Source organism: Seriola dumerili, unplaced genomic scaffold (assembly GCF_002260705.1).
Source record: "Seriola dumerili isolate Sdu_G_001 unplaced genomic scaffold, Sdu_1.0 BDQW01000331.1, whole genome shotgun sequence".
NCBI lineage: Eukaryota > Metazoa > Chordata > Actinopteri > Carangiformes > Carangidae > Seriola > Seriola dumerili.
Window position 1 is genome coordinate 9,567,222 of NW_019174586.1, and position 17,801 is coordinate 9,585,022.

The 17,801-nt window shown below is 39.4% G+C and overlaps 1 protein-coding gene across 3 annotated transcripts in view; it reads left to right on the forward strand.

The window, feature by feature from the left end:
• Positions 1 to 1,910: 1,910 nt before the first annotated feature.
• pde6b (phosphodiesterase 6B) overlaps positions 1,911 to 17,801 on the forward strand; it is a 30,095-nt gene continuing 14,204 nt past the window's right edge. For 2 of the 3 annotated variants that reach the window (XM_022760338.1, XM_022760340.1), the window contains exons 1-11: positions 1,913 to 1,978; positions 2,846 to 3,182; positions 3,791 to 3,932; positions 7,706 to 7,858; positions 8,318 to 8,407; positions 8,807 to 8,947; positions 10,018 to 10,092; positions 11,323 to 11,387; positions 11,876 to 11,942; positions 14,922 to 14,969; positions 17,406 to 17,555. In XM_022760338.1, coding sequence (XP_022616059.1) covers positions 2,854 to 3,182; positions 3,791 to 3,932; positions 7,706 to 7,858; positions 8,318 to 8,407; positions 8,807 to 8,947; positions 10,018 to 10,092; positions 11,323 to 11,387; positions 11,876 to 11,942; positions 14,922 to 14,969; positions 17,406 to 17,555 — 1,260 coding nt within the window. In that variant the 5' untranslated portion in view covers positions 1,913 to 1,978; positions 2,846 to 2,853. Of the gene's footprint in view, positions 1,979 to 2,845; positions 3,183 to 3,790; positions 3,933 to 7,705; positions 7,859 to 8,317; positions 8,408 to 8,806; positions 8,948 to 10,017; positions 10,093 to 11,322; positions 11,388 to 11,875; positions 11,943 to 14,921; positions 14,970 to 17,405; positions 17,556 to 17,801 lie in introns of all 3 variants that reach the window. The other variant, XM_022760339.1, reaches the window with a different exon arrangement.

Sequence of the window (17,801 nt, forward strand, 5' to 3'; positions counted from 1 at the left end):
TCTGCCTGAAATTCATTTTACACTAGTTGGTAGATCCGTGCGTAATGACGTTTCATGGAGCGCGTGGGCAACGTCACATGACCTGCCGAGCCAAAGATAGTCTATGTCTGAAGAGGAATCACTTCGTAGGAAAAACTAAGACATCACGCAATAATAATAAAACAATGTATCAATTAAGGAAAATAATAATGCAGAATTTATGGCAAATTAAGTTACTTGGTGTGGGTTTTATAGTGAAATAACAAAGAGGTAATTTATACTCTAACATCCAGGCACAAACTTTCTAGAAACACACAGTCTACAGTCAGAGTTTATTTAAATTCCTAAGCAGTGTCAGATATTACAACTTTTCCATTTTCGTGGTTGATTTACTCAAAGCCTAAACCAAAGTAATACTTGTGGAAAACTGGAGAATATAGAAATATTTTTGGTTTAATGACGTGTCAATTCATAGTTAGTCAAAAAGAAACCATCCTCCACCCTGATGATCAAACACTTCTCCAAAAATGATAAATTGCAACATCGAACCTGCAGTGCAACATCCACATTTGTCATGCCAATGTTAGGTGTGGTGTATCCCAAAATAGTCTGTGCTCTTTTGCTCTGCAGCTCTCTGAACATACCCTCAACTGACACCACACATGTAAAACCAGCTGCATAATTCTGAAAATTTTTTATTTTTTTATCTGAAATGATATTACTTCTGTTATTCTAGGTTTTTTTTTTAATTTTTATTTCTGTGTCATGTTCCTCAGAAAGGGTGTGAAGATGACTGATATCGGTGGTTCATCATCAGAGAGTGGAGAGACATGATACAGTATGAGCTATAGGAGACGCATGTAAGTGTAATACTATGTTTTTGCAATGACATAACCACCAATATTGAATCTCACAATATATGTTACACACACCTCAGGGAGTGTCAGAAAGGGAGGTGTGTTGGCGAGTCTCTGTTCACTCACACTCACAGTTTTGCTGATGTCTTACATGATGACAGCAGATTAACAGCGACAACAGAGCTTGAAAAGTATCAAAACTACTTCTACACTTCTCCATCCAATCCTTTATTTTAATCTGTATTCGATTTCTTCTGTGGATATCAGAAGAACTAAACTGTACTGCAAGAGTGCTTTGAGAAATTTCTATGAACAATTTATGCCAACAGGGATTGAGTATTTTATTCTGAAATGGCAGACTTTGGATAAAGTGTCACTTTAATGTCTCCTGATATGGACACAGACATACTGTTATCTTATTGTCTGAAAACCTCAATGAAGGGGGGCAACATTTTTTTACAGAGAAATGGGGAAATTGAATGAGAAAATGCAATTTATAAAGCTCTAGCTATAATCTGCATAGTCAAGCCATCTGAAATAACAACTACAAATCTAAGTCAGTTGTCTCACATGAAAGTACACACCATGGTCTTGAATTACAAAAAATGAAGTGATTTGTATTTAAACTCTTCTTATTGATTTTTAACCCATTTTGCTTTTGCGGTGTGCAAACTGTTGGGGGTCAGTTCACTAGGTTTGACAAAGTGTGTGTATTTCTAACTCTTGAGTGTGTATAATTAGAACTACATCCATATTAAATATGTCTTATCTGGTCCTCCTAATAAGCATTTTGGGTAGACAGAAAAAACATCCATACAAGTGGTTGATAAATGGCTAATGAACAGAATATTTCAGTTCAACAGGCTATCTGCCATGAGTATTCATTCTCATGACACCGCGTAAGAGCCCTTAAGTGTCAACAGTGTCTTGAAGTGAGACAGAGAAAGGAATCCCAGGTTATGTCAATAAACATGGGAAGGTATCATAATCCCAGCGCTGTAATTGGATGCAGGCTTATGTTCACACATGACCATTTAAAACCATCCTGGTAATCCCTTTTCTTTTCTCAGGCGCCTGCAGAGTTGGTTAGCAGGACAGAGGGATTATACACTTTACTGGAGACAATACAAGGACTTTAACAGGTAAGACTGCCTGCTTTTTATTTAAAAGAAAATCCATTAGATCTGTCGGACACACATGTAGGTCGTACATTATTATATGATAACATAATAACATATTATATAAACATTAATATGCCTTATTATTATCATAACTTTATTGATAGATTTCTATGTGGAGAAGCTTGTACATGGCAACAGTATAACAGGAGTCAGAAGGAAAAGTACTGAAATAACTCAACTCCACCCACCAGTAATTGCTAGGGATAATTACGGACAATTTTTAGCAGGTCATACATAAGGATCGTGTGTAGCGACAATTATCCCCCGACTCTGCAGCTCTACTGAGCTTTTTAGCTTCTTTTAGTTCATTGTTTTGATTTTACAGCACATGTACTGTGTCAGTGTTCACTTCAGCCTCATATCCAGCTGCAGCAGGCAGCTGTTCCCACCAATAACTGAGAAACCCATTGTAAGCTACCTGTCCAGCACCAAGCTACATAAAACAAAGTTAGCAACCAGCTTGTGAAGAAAGTGGAACATTTAACGAGGCAGACATTTTTCTCAGGAGGAGACAGAACCAGAGCTAAAAGAAGAGAGAATGTTGGACTTGCATTAAATTTGACTTATGGTAGATTTGCTCAGCTCCCAAGTGACTATAAATAATGAATACTGCTTTTAATGGGAGTAAATGGGTATTTTTCTATTGTATCAGTTTAGGTTAAATGACTTGCAAAGTTGTAGTTCCTGTGCAATTGTTCAATGAAAGAAGACATTTTGTGTACAGTTTCCCCAACCAGACTTTTCCCTCTTTGGATTTTAACTGCTAATCAACCAGCCCAGAACATTACTACCATCTGTTTTAAACTGTCAGAGTACATCCCCTTTCAGCAGCAGTCATGGTGGATGCAGCAGCAGCGGAGCAGTTCCTGGATGCCAACCCGCAATTTGCCAAGCAGTACTACGACATCAACTTCCGGCCTAAGGTCATCTCGGACCTGTTGGACAACAACCGAAAGGCGGCACTGGACGTTGGCAAGTTTCATGAGCTGTCGACGGTGGAGGAGAGCGAAGTCCTCTTTGACTTGATGCGGGACATCCAGGACAACCTGCAGATGGAGAAGTCCATCTTCAACCTCATGAGACACCTCAGCTTCATGATGAGGGCTGACCGCATGAGCCTCTTCATGTACCGGCAGAGGAATGGTGTAGCTGAGCTGGCAACAAGGTGACTGGGGAAGAAGCTTTTTCTGCACGCATTTTCAAATGAAAAGGGAAAATCAAAACTGGCCTGACACGCACTCCACACTCTTACAGTCTCTTATACTATTTTAAAGTCACACTGCTTCCTCTTCCTAGTTCCATCTCCTCCACCTCACCATTACCTGGTGAGGAAATGTTTCTCAAACTTTGCCAGCACGGAGCACATTGCCTACATTTTCAGGCAAATCTTCAGGGAACCATATTTAATGAACACAGATGCTGCTTTTCACCAGCACACTGCTTCACATTCATACACTTCCAGCTTAATTAAATCAGAGAATGGTAGCTGAGTGTATCCCAGATTTGTACACTTTCTATTTATGCAGTTATGCATTTTCATGCCCATGAAAGGAGCCCACTACAAACACACCTGTTAGTATCTCCATTGGTGATATTGAATGTGGTTGCTTTGCTTACGGGCGCATTGATAAGTGTTGAGGAACATTTGCATTCCCTCTCTGTTTAACTTTTGTCTGAATGGCAGATTCCCTGTTTGAGTTGTAATTAAAAGAAAAAAACCTACTTCAGTTTCACAGCACATTATAATTTTATTGTCCTTATCTTTACCTGCAGGTTATTTAACGTCCATAAAGATGCAGCATTTGATGACTGTCTGGTGCCACCTGACAGTGAGATTGTTTACCCGTTGGATATGGGCATTGTGGGCCATGTGGCCTCCACCAAGAAGATGGTCAACATTCCTGATGTGTCTGAGGTAGATACACATGGTGTTTAATGTTCATCAGTAATGTGGCACTGATGCCTACATCAGATACTGATGTGGGCATCAGTGCCATGTTAGTAGTACAAATATTCATTAAAAAAATCTTCTACATTTAATCGACAAATAGAGTAGAATGTGGCAAACTTCTTCCTCCCAATTCATTTTCTTTACTTTTGCCTCCTGTTGCAATTAAAAAGTTGAATAGAAGCATCAACAAATAAATACGTGCACAATAAAATCAAGGAAAACAAAACCAAGAAACAAACGAGCCAAAAATAGAGTATATTCGTCTCTATTTACTTTCAGTGGTGTAGGTCATCCCTCAGTTATATCTTTTGATGGTTATATCTTTTAAAGGTGCTATTTGTAAATTTCTCTACTTCTTCATAGCCAACATTAGCATTAGCAGCTTTTTACTTTACTTAGTTCAGCATCAAACTTCATTCCTTTACTCACCAAGAGCTGTCTCCAGCTGTGGTAAGCAACGGCAATGTTAACTCTTGTCTCTATAACGTCTTTTCTTCTACTGAAATTAGCATGCTAACCATCTAGCCCCGGCCCATGTCGTGACTTTCCGATAGCAACTCACGGTAGCCTCCAGTCTGCCCTGAAGATGTAACTGCTCTGAGGGTGTATTATAACCTCTTGTATTATAAAAACAATGACAGCCAAAGCTCTTGTGGCAGAGAAAACTTATTTAAAAGACATACAGTTGGACCCCACTGTAGATGTCTTCTGAAAGTGTATATTTATTTAGAGCAACTTAAATGGATGTATATATTTGTAATATGAAAGACCCATGTGGGAGTGAAACCCTGTCATCCTGTATATGTATAGCACACCAGTGTTTAAAAGAGGATTCATGTGCTACTTGTTAAAAGCTGTTGAGTCATTAAATCGGTACAGCTCAGATGTAACATTTTTAAAGAATCCGAAAACCAGTTTGTTGATCTACAACTTCATCCAGCGAATAAATCCTTTCTGTAAAAATGAAACCATTTCTATATAAAATTGGTTCATTGCTCAGTAAACTTTTAATCCCTGTTTGCTGTAGTGTCAGAGCAAGTCCACTGTTGCTCTGCCTGTGTTTGACCACCAGAGGGCGACTTGACACCACAATGTCAACGCTGTTGCTAATTCCCTCCAACCAAAGCCAGCTCAATCTCATTATAGCCAATACCTTTGACATTTGAAAATGGCTGGCAAGCTTATTCCCATGTACACTTCAAGTTTGTCATGCTACTGCAGATCCACCACCTTCTCCTCCACCCCCTCCCCTCTCCCATTCTAGCAACTGTTATTGTAACATTTACACTCAGTAAGGCAGCAGCCCACTCCACATAACTGATGGATTACAAGCCCTCCTCTGTATCAGTTCAGTCACATCTTTTCATGGGAGATTAGAAAGCTCAGCTGCTGATGTACAAATGAAACAGACTCATTTTTGATTGTTCCTGTTTGGTTTTTATCTGTTGGTTCTGCTGCCAGGCCGGCCTGGTGTGCCTTCACTGTGAGCCGTGCTGTTCAAACCTCCGTCCGTCACGCCGCAGTCTCACACAAATACATGAAAGCACGATGGGAAATGTGGCAACTGGAACGATATCAAAGCCTCCAAGCCTCAGTCTCCCCAGTCAGAGCGGAGGAACAGCTAATGTTTCCATATAATTGGTTGACTTTATGATGCTAATGCAGTGTGGATGGTTTTTCAGAGTAGTGCAGAGACTGGGAATCACTGTCTCTCTCTGTACTCTATTTCCCAGTCCAATCCAGTGTAGGCCGGTCATCCAGTCAGGATTCTTGTAGGTATAAAGTAGGGATTATGTTTCACTGGGATTATGTAGTGAGCAACAGCTGGCCTCATTTCTCCCACTTCATCCATCCTTTCCTCCTTCAAAGTGAATTTAATAATCACACACAATACAGCGTAATGACTGCGACTGTTATTTGAGGTGTGGTTCCTCTGGACATGTGCGTGTGAGGAAGGTGCAGAGTGTCAAGCGGAGGATGTTGCAGATGAAGCCGGTTAATCTGTCCTGAATTAGAGCGATCCCAGATTACTCCCAGAGGTCAGGCAGGCCCTGAGCCATTTTCACAGACTCAGCACAATAACACACCTTTAATCTATCCTGTTACACTGTTGTTTCGCTTTATTTATTTTTTCATTTGGTGGAGTAGAAACACCCTGAAATCCACTTAACCAGTTAATGTGTAATAATCCTAGAGGCTATATTATCCAGAGAGGACTTTGTATTCTCATATTTATTATGTATGCCTTTTTTTGGATACATGTATTTGCATGCATTATAAATTGATGAGTATTGATTTGACTGCTGAATCTCTAAACCCTGAAATTCTGACACCATCCTACAATGACAAATATTAAAGGTCTAACCACGGATAGTAGAGTTTGAATTTTGGAACATATGTGGTCATTTGACTTTTTCCCTGCAAAGCCCAGCTGGAATGTTAAATGATAAAGAACAGCGCAGATGAATAGTGTATATAAATAAATAATTTGTGTTTTTCTGTGTCAAAATACAACTTGTGCTTCTAAAGTGTAGAGCTGCTGTGTAAAGGTCAATGCAAAGGTTCAGCTGAGGATAACAAGCAGGATGAAGACCTCTCTCTGGGCTTTAGGGGGTCAAAGGTCACCCAATAATAAGCTGTCAAACTGCCCAGATCTTTGGAACAGGTTTGTTTGTAAAGCTCTTTCAGGCTGCAGTTGGAGCAACTTCTGTATGGTGCTGATCCAGGATCAGCCTGGTCCCCCTCATAGTGATTTTCTCTTATGTGTCCTGCACTGTTACGGCATTTCAGATCAACCGCTATGTAGAGAGAAAAATCCGACTTAATGCCTAATGATATTATGACTGAAGGTGCAGGCTGAGAGTTGCTCACATCTCATTACTGACGCGTAAATTAAAAATATAAGATGACAAAAATGGCACGAATGTTGAAAATGTACTTTTTACTCTCCTACATTTTAAACTCACAAAATGCCTCTTTTTCGTTTTTTTTTTTTTACCAACCTAGGATATATATATATATATATATATATATGTAGCTGGGTAGAAGAAGAGGGTTTGAGATGCTGTTCAGGTTTTCTTGCTTTGCATGTCACAGCAGCAGTATTAAAATCTCTGGGGGTGGAGACTGGAAGTCGGAGATGATGCAAATGTCTTGATTTTGAGGAGTGAATTCCTGTGGGTGAGAGTGAGGTTTGTAAAAGAGGCAGATAAAATAGTAGAGTGATAATAATTTCCCTCTATGCTGCTCTGCATCATGCAATCTCTATTAAAGACTATAAATTATGTTACTCTGGCAAATTGCCCTGACTTACTGATTCCTAACCTGCAACTAAATTGTGTGTTTCTTGTTTTCAGCCTTACCCAAAGCAGGAAATAAGATCTGAACAAAAACTCAAACATTGCCTAACCTAAATCAAGGCTATCACCAATTCTGGTCCCCCAAGGGTCGTTCTCTGCAAGTTTTTGTTCCCTTTTTTGCAGCTAATGAGCCGCTCTTCCTCTATTTCACCCTCAGAGGAACACAATTGATGACCCCTGCTGTACAGGAGGAGCAGTAGGTGGAGTGCAGCAGAGAGGGCCTTGAGTTTGTGGATAATTGAAGCCCTTGCTAGCAGCATTTATGGATAGAAGTGGTGTGTTCATCAGAACTGGCTCTGGGAGTTGTGAGAGCTGCAGGGGCAAAGAGTATAGTAATTAAATACAATCAAATCCTTTCTTTCTCCTTTCTCTTCATAGAGCCCTCATTTCAGTGACTTTGTGGATGAGCTGACAGAGTATCAGACCAAGAACGTCCTCGCCATCCCAATCATGAACGGTAAAGACATGGTGGCCGTCATGATGGCCATCAACAAGTTGGACGGAACGCGCTTCACTGCCAAGGATGAAGAGGTAACATCTAACACTGTCTGACCTGGAAACTGAAATTAAATTTTCAGCTCGGTCAAAACCTGTTTCAAAAAGCCTCGAAACAAGAAACAAGTGCAAACATGCTTTAAAAATGACCAAATATGTGCTGTCTACACCTAAATATAATCAGTAGTTTTTAAGATATCCTGCTAAATAATAAATTGATAAACAGACAGTCACCACCAATGACCTGGTTGTACATTTAGATCTATGGGAAAGAATCAGTAAACATTGTGGTCGAGAGTGCACATTTGATGAGCGTGATGCTCGTGTATTATTACGATATGATATGTTGCTGACTGACGGCACAAAGGTAAAAGTTACTAACAAATTATGTCAAACTGAATATTGTTATGGTGGTCACCACTGCAATTAGAAAATGTTTTGAAGATGTAAATCAAATGCATTTCTCAGGATCCAACGTGTGCTGTTTTCTTTTAGACCCTAAACAAGTACCTGAACTTTGCCAACCTGATCCTGAGAGTTTTCCATCTGAGTTACCTGCACAACTGTGAGACCAGGAGGGGACAGGTGAGGCTGCAGAGCACGTAGCACTCCATATATGCTCTCCTTTAGGATCTGAATTAACCTCGTTTCCTTTAAAGATTTACTAAGCTGCTGAAAGTGTCCCCCGTTTGACCCGATGCTTTTAGAATCAGCGTGAACAGTACAAAACTGCATTTTTCAACAAAAATAATGTGGATATGTGATACAAAAGAAGACAAAAATGAATATGCAAAGAAAGTGACACAAGCAATGTATATGGTGTATTTGAGAAGATGCCCCAATTGAGTAAATTTGTAAAAGCACATAGTATAAAAAACAAAATGTTGGAAGCCAGTAAGAGTAACAGTCAGGTATGAGGAGGAGGAATTCTGAGTTTCAGCCCTTAAACTGTTGTTTTGTGTTGTTTTCTCCTCTGCGGCACAGGTGCTGCTGTGGTCGGCCAGCAAGGTGTTTGAAGAGCTGACGGACATAGAGAGGCAGTTCCACAAAGCCCTGTACACAGTCAGAGCTTTCCTCAACTGTGACCGCTACTCTGTGGGTCTGCTGGACATGACCAAGACCAAGGTGGGTTACCATAGATGCACACTCAGAGTCAGGGATAAGCTGGATAAGCTGGAAAACTAACAAAGCAACAAATAAAGAGGTCAGCAAGCAGCACCGCAATCCTATCTGTGCCAGGCTGATTTAGTGTCTTTGGTGCCTCATTTTTACATTCATTTCCAGGTTATGGACCAGGTCACTTGAATAAAGCTTAAGCTTAAATAGTCAAAACACTTAATTTAAAAGCAGATTTGTGAGCAACAAGCAACGTTTGGGGCTTAGTTTTGGTCTTTAAATCTGTGCATGGGTTCAGGAAATGTAGAAACTGTACAGTATTTGAATCTGAAATAAATTTGAAATCCTAGAATAAAAAGGAATTACTGTATATAACAATAAACCTTTACAAATTTTAAACTAAATGCACCCATTGCTCATCACATACGCACTGCTGTTTTTTTAGTACTTCCACGCCAAATGAATTTTGATGAGAAGCATTTCTTTCTTTTTCTACTCATCTTTTGAGAAGAGATATTTTTCAGAAACTCCTCTGGGGTGTCTTTGTTTAATCTCCACAGTATCTTTGTCTCATTTTAGTTTTTGTGTCAGTGAACGAAATAATACTTCTGATCAGAACGTCTGATTATTGCCGTACTGTCCCCGTGTATTTGTGATAACCAACATGTCATGAATACTACTTATTGGCTGTAGCTGTCACCTAATTATAAGCAGCTGCCAGTTGATTCCCAACACCTGGCATCTGAGAACAAACACATGTTGTCTGTCTGCACAGATGGTTGTCTGGTAAAGATACTGGGTTTCATGAATAAAGCACTTAAGAATAAACAAAACTAGTAGATCAGCTTTAAGCCAGCATTTTGGAAACTGTGCACTTTGTGAAGACACAGGGAAAAAAATCATTACACGCTCCCTAAGAGGCTGCTGGCAATTAACATTTTCAGGCAGGATGGTGCTGTTGGATGGAACCTACAAAGTAAGTGCATCTAAATAATGAAACAACAGAAGTAGCCACATCAGCTGTGTTGTTCCACTCTAAATCTTCTGTTCTCTCTCTCCCTCTCTCCGTGTGTCTGTAGGAGTTCTTTGACCTGTGGCCCGTTTTGATGGGAGAGGTTCCACCATACGATGGACCCAAAACTCCTGATGGCAGGGTGAGGAAACATTCATCAATCCTACAACTACAGCTGTTACTACTGCTCCTACTACTGCTGCTAAACCCAGCAGTTCTCATGTTGAAGACTGTGATCAGTATTCTCAGTCAGTAACCTGATATTTACTCTGGTGCCATCGGGTAAAATGTCCCTCTGGCTATGGCTTATCCATGAGAAGATAACTGTAAGATTTATGGCAGAATTTTCATAAAGTGTGTAGTTTATTGGCCTACAGAGGATGAATCCTGTTTCTTTAGTGATTCTCTGACCTTTCTTCGAGCACCACCATCAGGCCACCAGTGAGGCTTTCTGACTTTTAGTTACCTCCACCAAGGAGGTTATATTCTCACCCCTGTCTTGTTTGTTTGTTGGTTGGTTTGATTGTTTGTCAGCAGGATTACACAAAAAGTACTGAACAGATTTGCACCAAACTTTGTTGAGGGGACAAAGGCCCGGAAAGAACCCATGAAATTCTGGTGCTGATCCAGTTAAAGGGGTAGATCCAGGAATAGTTTTTTTCACTTTCCTTGACGTTGTGAGATTTCTCAACACTTTTGTTAGCTTCTCAGGAAATAATGTTTGTGGATGTTGATGTAAAACATCACACATATTTAGATAGATAATAATTTGGATCTAATCTGGATGCAGATCTGTTTTGTAAGTATTTTGATTTGTGATTGATTTATTTTTGCTATAATTAGGCCAAGGTTTTTATCAGCGTAAACAACATAGTAACAATAAATGGTATTCATCTTGGCATTCAAATTTTAAATGTATAATTTTAGAGTCATAAGATGTGGCTCTGTTGCTGTTGCTACTACCATTGTGTCACTAAAGCTGCTACAACTTTAGCACAACCGAACACTAATATTTACTTACTCATTATCTAACTCAAGGTCCACTTACAGCCTTTTTCTGCAGCTTTCAACTGTATCTCATGGTCTTTATCAGCAGGTGGAGTGTTCACCGTCATCAGTATTTCACAACTTGATCATGAATTAAGACTTTTTTGTCCTAATTGTATATATATATTAGAGTTGTGTATATATATTAGTCTCAGGATACTTTTAGATAATGAACTTAGAAAATATGACATACCAACACAGTAAATAACTATTAAATGTTCTCCCTTTATTCAGAATCGCTGTTGTCATACTATATGACCTGTTCAAATAAAATATCTTGTCCACACAATGTCCCTCTGATGTTTATGTTGTGTGTCTTCTAAAGGAAATTATCTTCTACAAACTGATCGACTACATCCTCCACGGCAAAGAGGACATCAAAGTCATACCGTGAGTCACAGCACAGATCTAGTTTAAGGTGTTTGGAGAGGTGATTATTAAAGGTGAGGAGGGACATGCTGGGACCATGTTGGAAAAAGAGACTGCAATGTCATATCCTCCTCACAGACAAAAAAAATACCAGACAATCTACATCATGGCTAATGAAAGAGTAAAAAAAAAAATACCATTTCTGACACTTGGCATAACATAGGGCATAGAGCCATTTAATTTTTTATGAGCAAATAAAGTCTATTATCAAACATGGCTGCTGGTTTAAACATTAATAATCATCCAAACATTTCATACAGAATAGTCCTGACAGTCCCACCTGTGTAAACAAAAAGTTGTACAAGTTATTTAATCCTGGGAGCATTAAATTAATACTGACACTCACTACAAATTACATGATTATTTTGTTTCCTGTTGTTGTGAAAAACGATGATGATGATGATGATAATGAATAAATGTTGTGATTGTTGTGGCTTGTTTGTCCACAGGAGTCCTCCAGCAGATCACTGGGCCCTGATCAGCGGTTTACCCACCTACGTCGCCGAGACTGGACTGGTCGGTGTCTGTCCTGTCCTCTTCCTTTGTTTGAAGTTTGTTTGAGATTTATTTCAAATGTCAGAGCAATGTCCTGAAGTGAGCGTAAACGCTGCAAGATTATCCCAGCACCGTGACAGCATCGTGAATACCGAATAAAATCACATTAATTAAGGAGCACAAAGTAAAACCCCCAAAAAAGTTCCCATTTGTAAACTTTGTCAGGTGTTGGGTTTCAAAACTGAACTTCACAACCGTACTCTCCATCGTGGTGTTCATGAGGCACAAAAGCCCAGCAAGCTAAATGTTTCTATAAATAATTCTGTTTGGTTCCATGACACGGACACTGACACTGGTTCAGATGTGTCATGTTTCGGCTCACAGAGGAAAATTCAGACCGCTGAGATTTGAATTGTAAAATTCAAAGCTGTTGACTTCTGCTTAAATTATAGGAAGATTCCATATGTCATCTTTAAGTTTGTGCTAATGGGCATCAGAACTGTGCTTCGTGAGCGGCTTCGAGCTGTAGCAGCATACTTCATCATTCTTCCTCCTCGGTCTTGTGTATGTGTAACTTGTGTCTGCCAGACAGGTTTTCTAAGGTTACTGTGAGGAAAGGCCTTAAATCAAAGCAGATGAGGGCGAGAAGTATAATCAGATTTAAATTTAAAGCATCAAGGTGTCACATTTACATTCTTAACTTACAATGAGTTACTGAAGGACACTTTGGCAGGTCACGTGGACTCACTACGATTGTTGAAGGTATCGAACATGTGACCTTTCTACAAGAGGCTCCACCACCCGGGAGCCATAACATGCATGAATTAAACAACAAATGAATAATGAATGAACAGTGAGCAGGTTGAATACGAACAGTGGCAGCTCTGTTCAGCAGGGGAGAGATAAACTTTAAATGTAGTAATAACAACAACCTTTTTTTTGGTCCATTTTACAGCAGATTTTAACACAGTGGAGCAGAAATCCCAACACAAGGGCTGTTTGGGACTTTAGATGTCAGTGTGAAGAATTTACAGATTTTAATCAAAAAACACAGAGCAGCGTATTCAGCATGTTCAGATTTACAACCTGTGGCATGTGCAGGGAGTTCGACCAACTCCTCTAGCGTGGAGACCGACAACAGCCAAACAATAAAAACTAAAGTAATGATAATGTGTATAGTACCTCTTAAAGTTCATGAAGTTAAAGGCTTTGAGGAAAACTGTGCTACAACCAAGCAGCTTCCTCCAGGGCTAAAGATCAAGGCCAACACAGCAGTGCCAAAAACTGCAGTTTCTCAAATGACCACTTGAGGCTTCAAATAGAGTCAATCCACATAGACAATTTCCTCCTTCATGACAACTGTGAAGGGGTGAATTTTTACAATCAACTCACCTGTTTGAATTTTATTAAGGCTTAAAGTTCTGCATAATAAAGGGCGTGGCCGCTTTGAGTGACAGGTGGGTCAGGTGGTTTTCCTCAGCAAAAACTTGGCAATCTGGAAAAGTGCTTGTAAATATCACCGAGCACTGGAGGTTCCTGCATAAACATAAAACAATTTCTGAGCCACAGTAAAAATGAAGGTTTAATCTCCACCAACTGACTGAACTGAAGAGAAATTGGTCTCCACGGTCTGACCAGGTTTCTTCAACTAACCATATTTAAACCATTTCTTATCTAATAGCTTAAACCAAATGTCTCAAATATCTGGTGTTGGCCAGTGAGCAATTCCATACAGGCTTGCAGATTTTTATTTATTATTTTTCCAAAATCTTTAGATTGCTAATTTAGTGTTTCTGGTATCTAAACTGTGCAACGCAACATAAACATTTTAATTTGGCAGCATGGACAGCGTTTCTCTGCACCTGATACCAAAATGTTTCTGAAGAAAGTTAGTTTGTGGAACTTGCTCGCAACATGTTGGGAGGTACAGCACTACATTTACCTTAAAAACTTATTTTTTTTTTTTTAAATACACTAGTTATTCTGCTGTGTAACGCCACAAGAAGCTTGTACATTGTCAGATTTAGTCCAATATATTAATCGACCTTGTATGGTGACATTTTGGGTGTTTTCACAATCAGTGGACGTGTCTGGATTCAACCAAAACCTGTAGTTCTGAAGAAATTCTCCTTAATTCTCCTCATCTCTTGCTCTGACTTTAAGAGAACAACTTTCTCCTCTGCTGTGCAGGACTCTGTAAAACCAATGTCCTCTAAAAAATTTCAGCATATCTTTATAGGAATCTGTGGGTGGTCAGACGAGCAGAACGCCATTAGGCCTTATTACACAGTTGTCAGTGTGCACACCGTTGTGGAAATGAAAAGTGCTCAGCCACACGCTGCTGTGATGTATAATTGTAATTTCTGCAGCCAATGTAATTAATTACAGCACGCTTTTCCCAAACCACTGAGCCCGCCGCTGCTCGTCTGTCTATCCCTCCTTCTGCTTCAGCCCGTCTGTGCTCTTCCTGTCCTTCCATCGTCTTTGCTGCTCGTCATTTTTCAACTCCACATCATCTTCCCATGCTCCTCTCCTCCTTTCTTCTTCTTCTTCTTCTTATTCTTCTTCTTCTTCTTTCTACATCATGTAAAATGTGAAAACTTCATTTCTCCACAGAGTCACCTTTTCATAAGTCGAGTGAAAGAGAAAGACATGTCAGATTGACACTAATGCTTTTGGATGCCATTTGATTAAACTGTGAAGCATTCAAACTTTGTCAGCTTCTGATAGTAACATATGAACATGTGGTACGTCAAGCCAAGTGAGGACATGAGAAGTTTGACAGTTTTATCTCTTCTTATTTGTTCTAGCCATTTTCATGTTGTTATTCCTTCTAAACCTGACCTTTTCATATTTTGGTAATCCTTACAGATTACACTGGCAATTAATTCACAGAATAAACCACGCATTTTTTTTCTTTACCCCAAAACCAGAATCAACCCCCCCTCACTTTATAGCATAATTATCCTCAACTTTTTTCTCTCTTCCTTTTTTCAACAGATTTGTAACATAATGAACGCAGCAGAGGATGAAACTTTTGAATTCCAGGTAAGATGACTGCAACTTTTTTTTCTTTATGGAAGCCCTGGTTAAGAGACAAATCATTTTTCCGCCGTATGGTACTGACTCAACTCCACTCCACTCGCTTTTGGTGCCATATACTTTTTCCACTCAGTGTGGTGTTGTTACTATAGTAATGACAGACAAAGCTACTGTGACATCATCTTCAATGCGACACACACATGAACAATGGAGGACATCGAAAGGATACCAAACATTTGCAAAAAGTACCAGGTACCAGTTCCTATCCATAACTTTTACTTAAAGGAAAACCAAAAAAGTAGAGTTGAGTGGAGTCGAGCCGGTACCATGCAGCAGAGAAGAGCCAGTCGAACAACAACAAACAGCTCAGTTGCAACACAAGTTTAAGCCAAAACTTGCAGAACAAGACCCCAAATCGAAAGAAAACAATTATAGAATATTAAGTTACCCAGTAAAACGTGAAGCATCTATTTTTCCAGAAACATAAGGGACTGAAGATCAACGGCTTAATTTGTTTGCACCACAGTTGATTGTGTTTACTATGAAAAACACTGCATGAATGATTTGTGAAAAGAAGGAAACTAAAACTTTTATTTTTGCGAGGAAAGTTACAAACAACTGACTTTCAAAACTTATATTTAAGCTTTCTGACACGGTGAATATGTCTCAATCCTCTATAGACGTGAATACAAAATGTTGGCTGGCTAATTAGTCACTCACTACTGCAGTTTATTAAAATCTTGATGCATTGCTTCCAAATTTAATGAATATGCAGGTAAATGAAAAATGTCCTAATTATCTGCTGCAAGATGAATAGTTGTAATATACATTTACATTTATTCACTTGGCAGAAGCTTTGGTCCAAGGCAAAGTACAAATATGACCATCCACAGATGGTATCGCATTATTTTGACTCATATTATTATTATTATTATTATTATTTATTTATTACACTTTTAATTATCTAGGAAAGAATACATTCAGTTCACCCCAGCCTCACACTCATATATTTATGCAGCTTAACACCTGTAGTTGCTGTGAGAGAGGAGAGCGGTTTGGCTCATCTTTATCTGTGATCAGATCTTCTTGTAAAGAACTAAATGACATCAACATTTTTCAGTCAGATTACAGTAACTGCATTTGCGCTTGAGTGATGGGAATAAAATGGAGCTGAGAGTATATGTGAAATAATGAAGTTAGCTATATAATGGTCCCTCTCGTGTCATAAAAGACCACCAGAGAACAATCATAAAGAACGATTGTAATGTCCTCTGTGAATAAATGATATGTCCCACATTCTCTGCTCTCCTCAGTTTAAATTGGTTTCCTGAAGGCTACTAAGCTCCCGATGTATTTATCTTTATTGTACTTAGTTTCTGATACAGTGCTAGCCAATGTACCTGCTCATGTACCTGTGGCCAGTATACCTGCTCATACATTCACCCTGTTTCAGAACTGCTGACAGCGAGTGTCTGAATGTTACCGGGACGACCCACCATTATGTCCTCTTACACAGTTTGAGGTTGAGTTATGTTGCTATTATGTGTTGTAATTTTCCTCATGTAGCCACTTTCCTCCAACCTGCCTTATGCAAATCTGCTTCATCGGGGTTTCCCTACATTTCCCAGAAGACTTTGAAACTGTTTTTTGTACAGTGGTAAGATCCATCAGAGAAAGGGTCATCCCTTAATGAAAACCCCCCTATTATTATCTCTGTGACTGTAGATGATTATCTCTGTTTCTTCTTGTATGGCTGTTGAAAGTTGGTAGAAAATGGCACTTTGCTGTTTTTATTGCTTCTGCTCTTCTATTTTTTTTCCAGTTACTTTATACTTAGCTTTTTTAAGAACCTGTAAAGCACTCTGAACTACATTTGAATGGAAATGGTGCAACAAAAATGAAAACATTTTCCATCATCAGACTCCATTTAGCTGCTTTAAATAACTCAACTTTGGATCATTACATGATGTTTTTCCAGATGTCCATTCGTGGTGAATCGTGCAATAAACTACTATATATTTTTTAATCCAAGAATATCCTGTTATGTTTTCCAACTCTGATGAAGCTAAAGGGCTGCATTAGTTCACCAAGCATCCATTTAAAAAGTGTTAGACTCCAACAACACTTGCAGCAGCAGTTTGTTGAGATTTTAGGGGCAGTGAGCAGGTGAATTATTGATTCTTTTCACTTTTCCTCTGAATGTAGAAGTTCACGTTACATTTCTGTCAGGTTCCTGCTTTCATGATGGAAAAATGGTCAGCAAAACAACGTTACTGGATTTTAAAAGAAAGTCCCCATATTACTGTCTTAAATATATCGCAGCAACAATGTAGATAAGCATATTCTAATTTACAGCCACTGAAATAATGCATTTTGAACTGTGTGTGTGTGTGTGTGTGTGTGTGTGCGCGTGTGTGTGTGTGCGTGTGCATGTGCACGCAGAAAGAGCCTCTGGATGATTCTGGCTGGACCATTAAGAACGTCCTGTCGATACCAATTGTCAACAAGAAAGAGGAGATAGTGGGTGTGGCCACGTTCTATAACAGGAAGGATGGGAAACCCTTTGATGAAATGGATGAAACACTGATGGAGGTACAGCCTGTGTGTGTGTGTGTGTGTGTGTGTGTGTGTGCGTGCGTGCGTGCGTGCGCGAGAGAGAGAGGGAGTCAGCACTGAGTCACTGAGTTTATAAATACACTCAGGCCATTCAGAGCATCTGCATTATTTATCACTGGGCCTTGAGGCTTTTTACTGAAGTCTCTCTATCCGCCTCTCTGCTCAGAACTCGGTTAAAATACACAACGTGACAGTTTGATCTCCTTTAACTTCAAAGTAGTT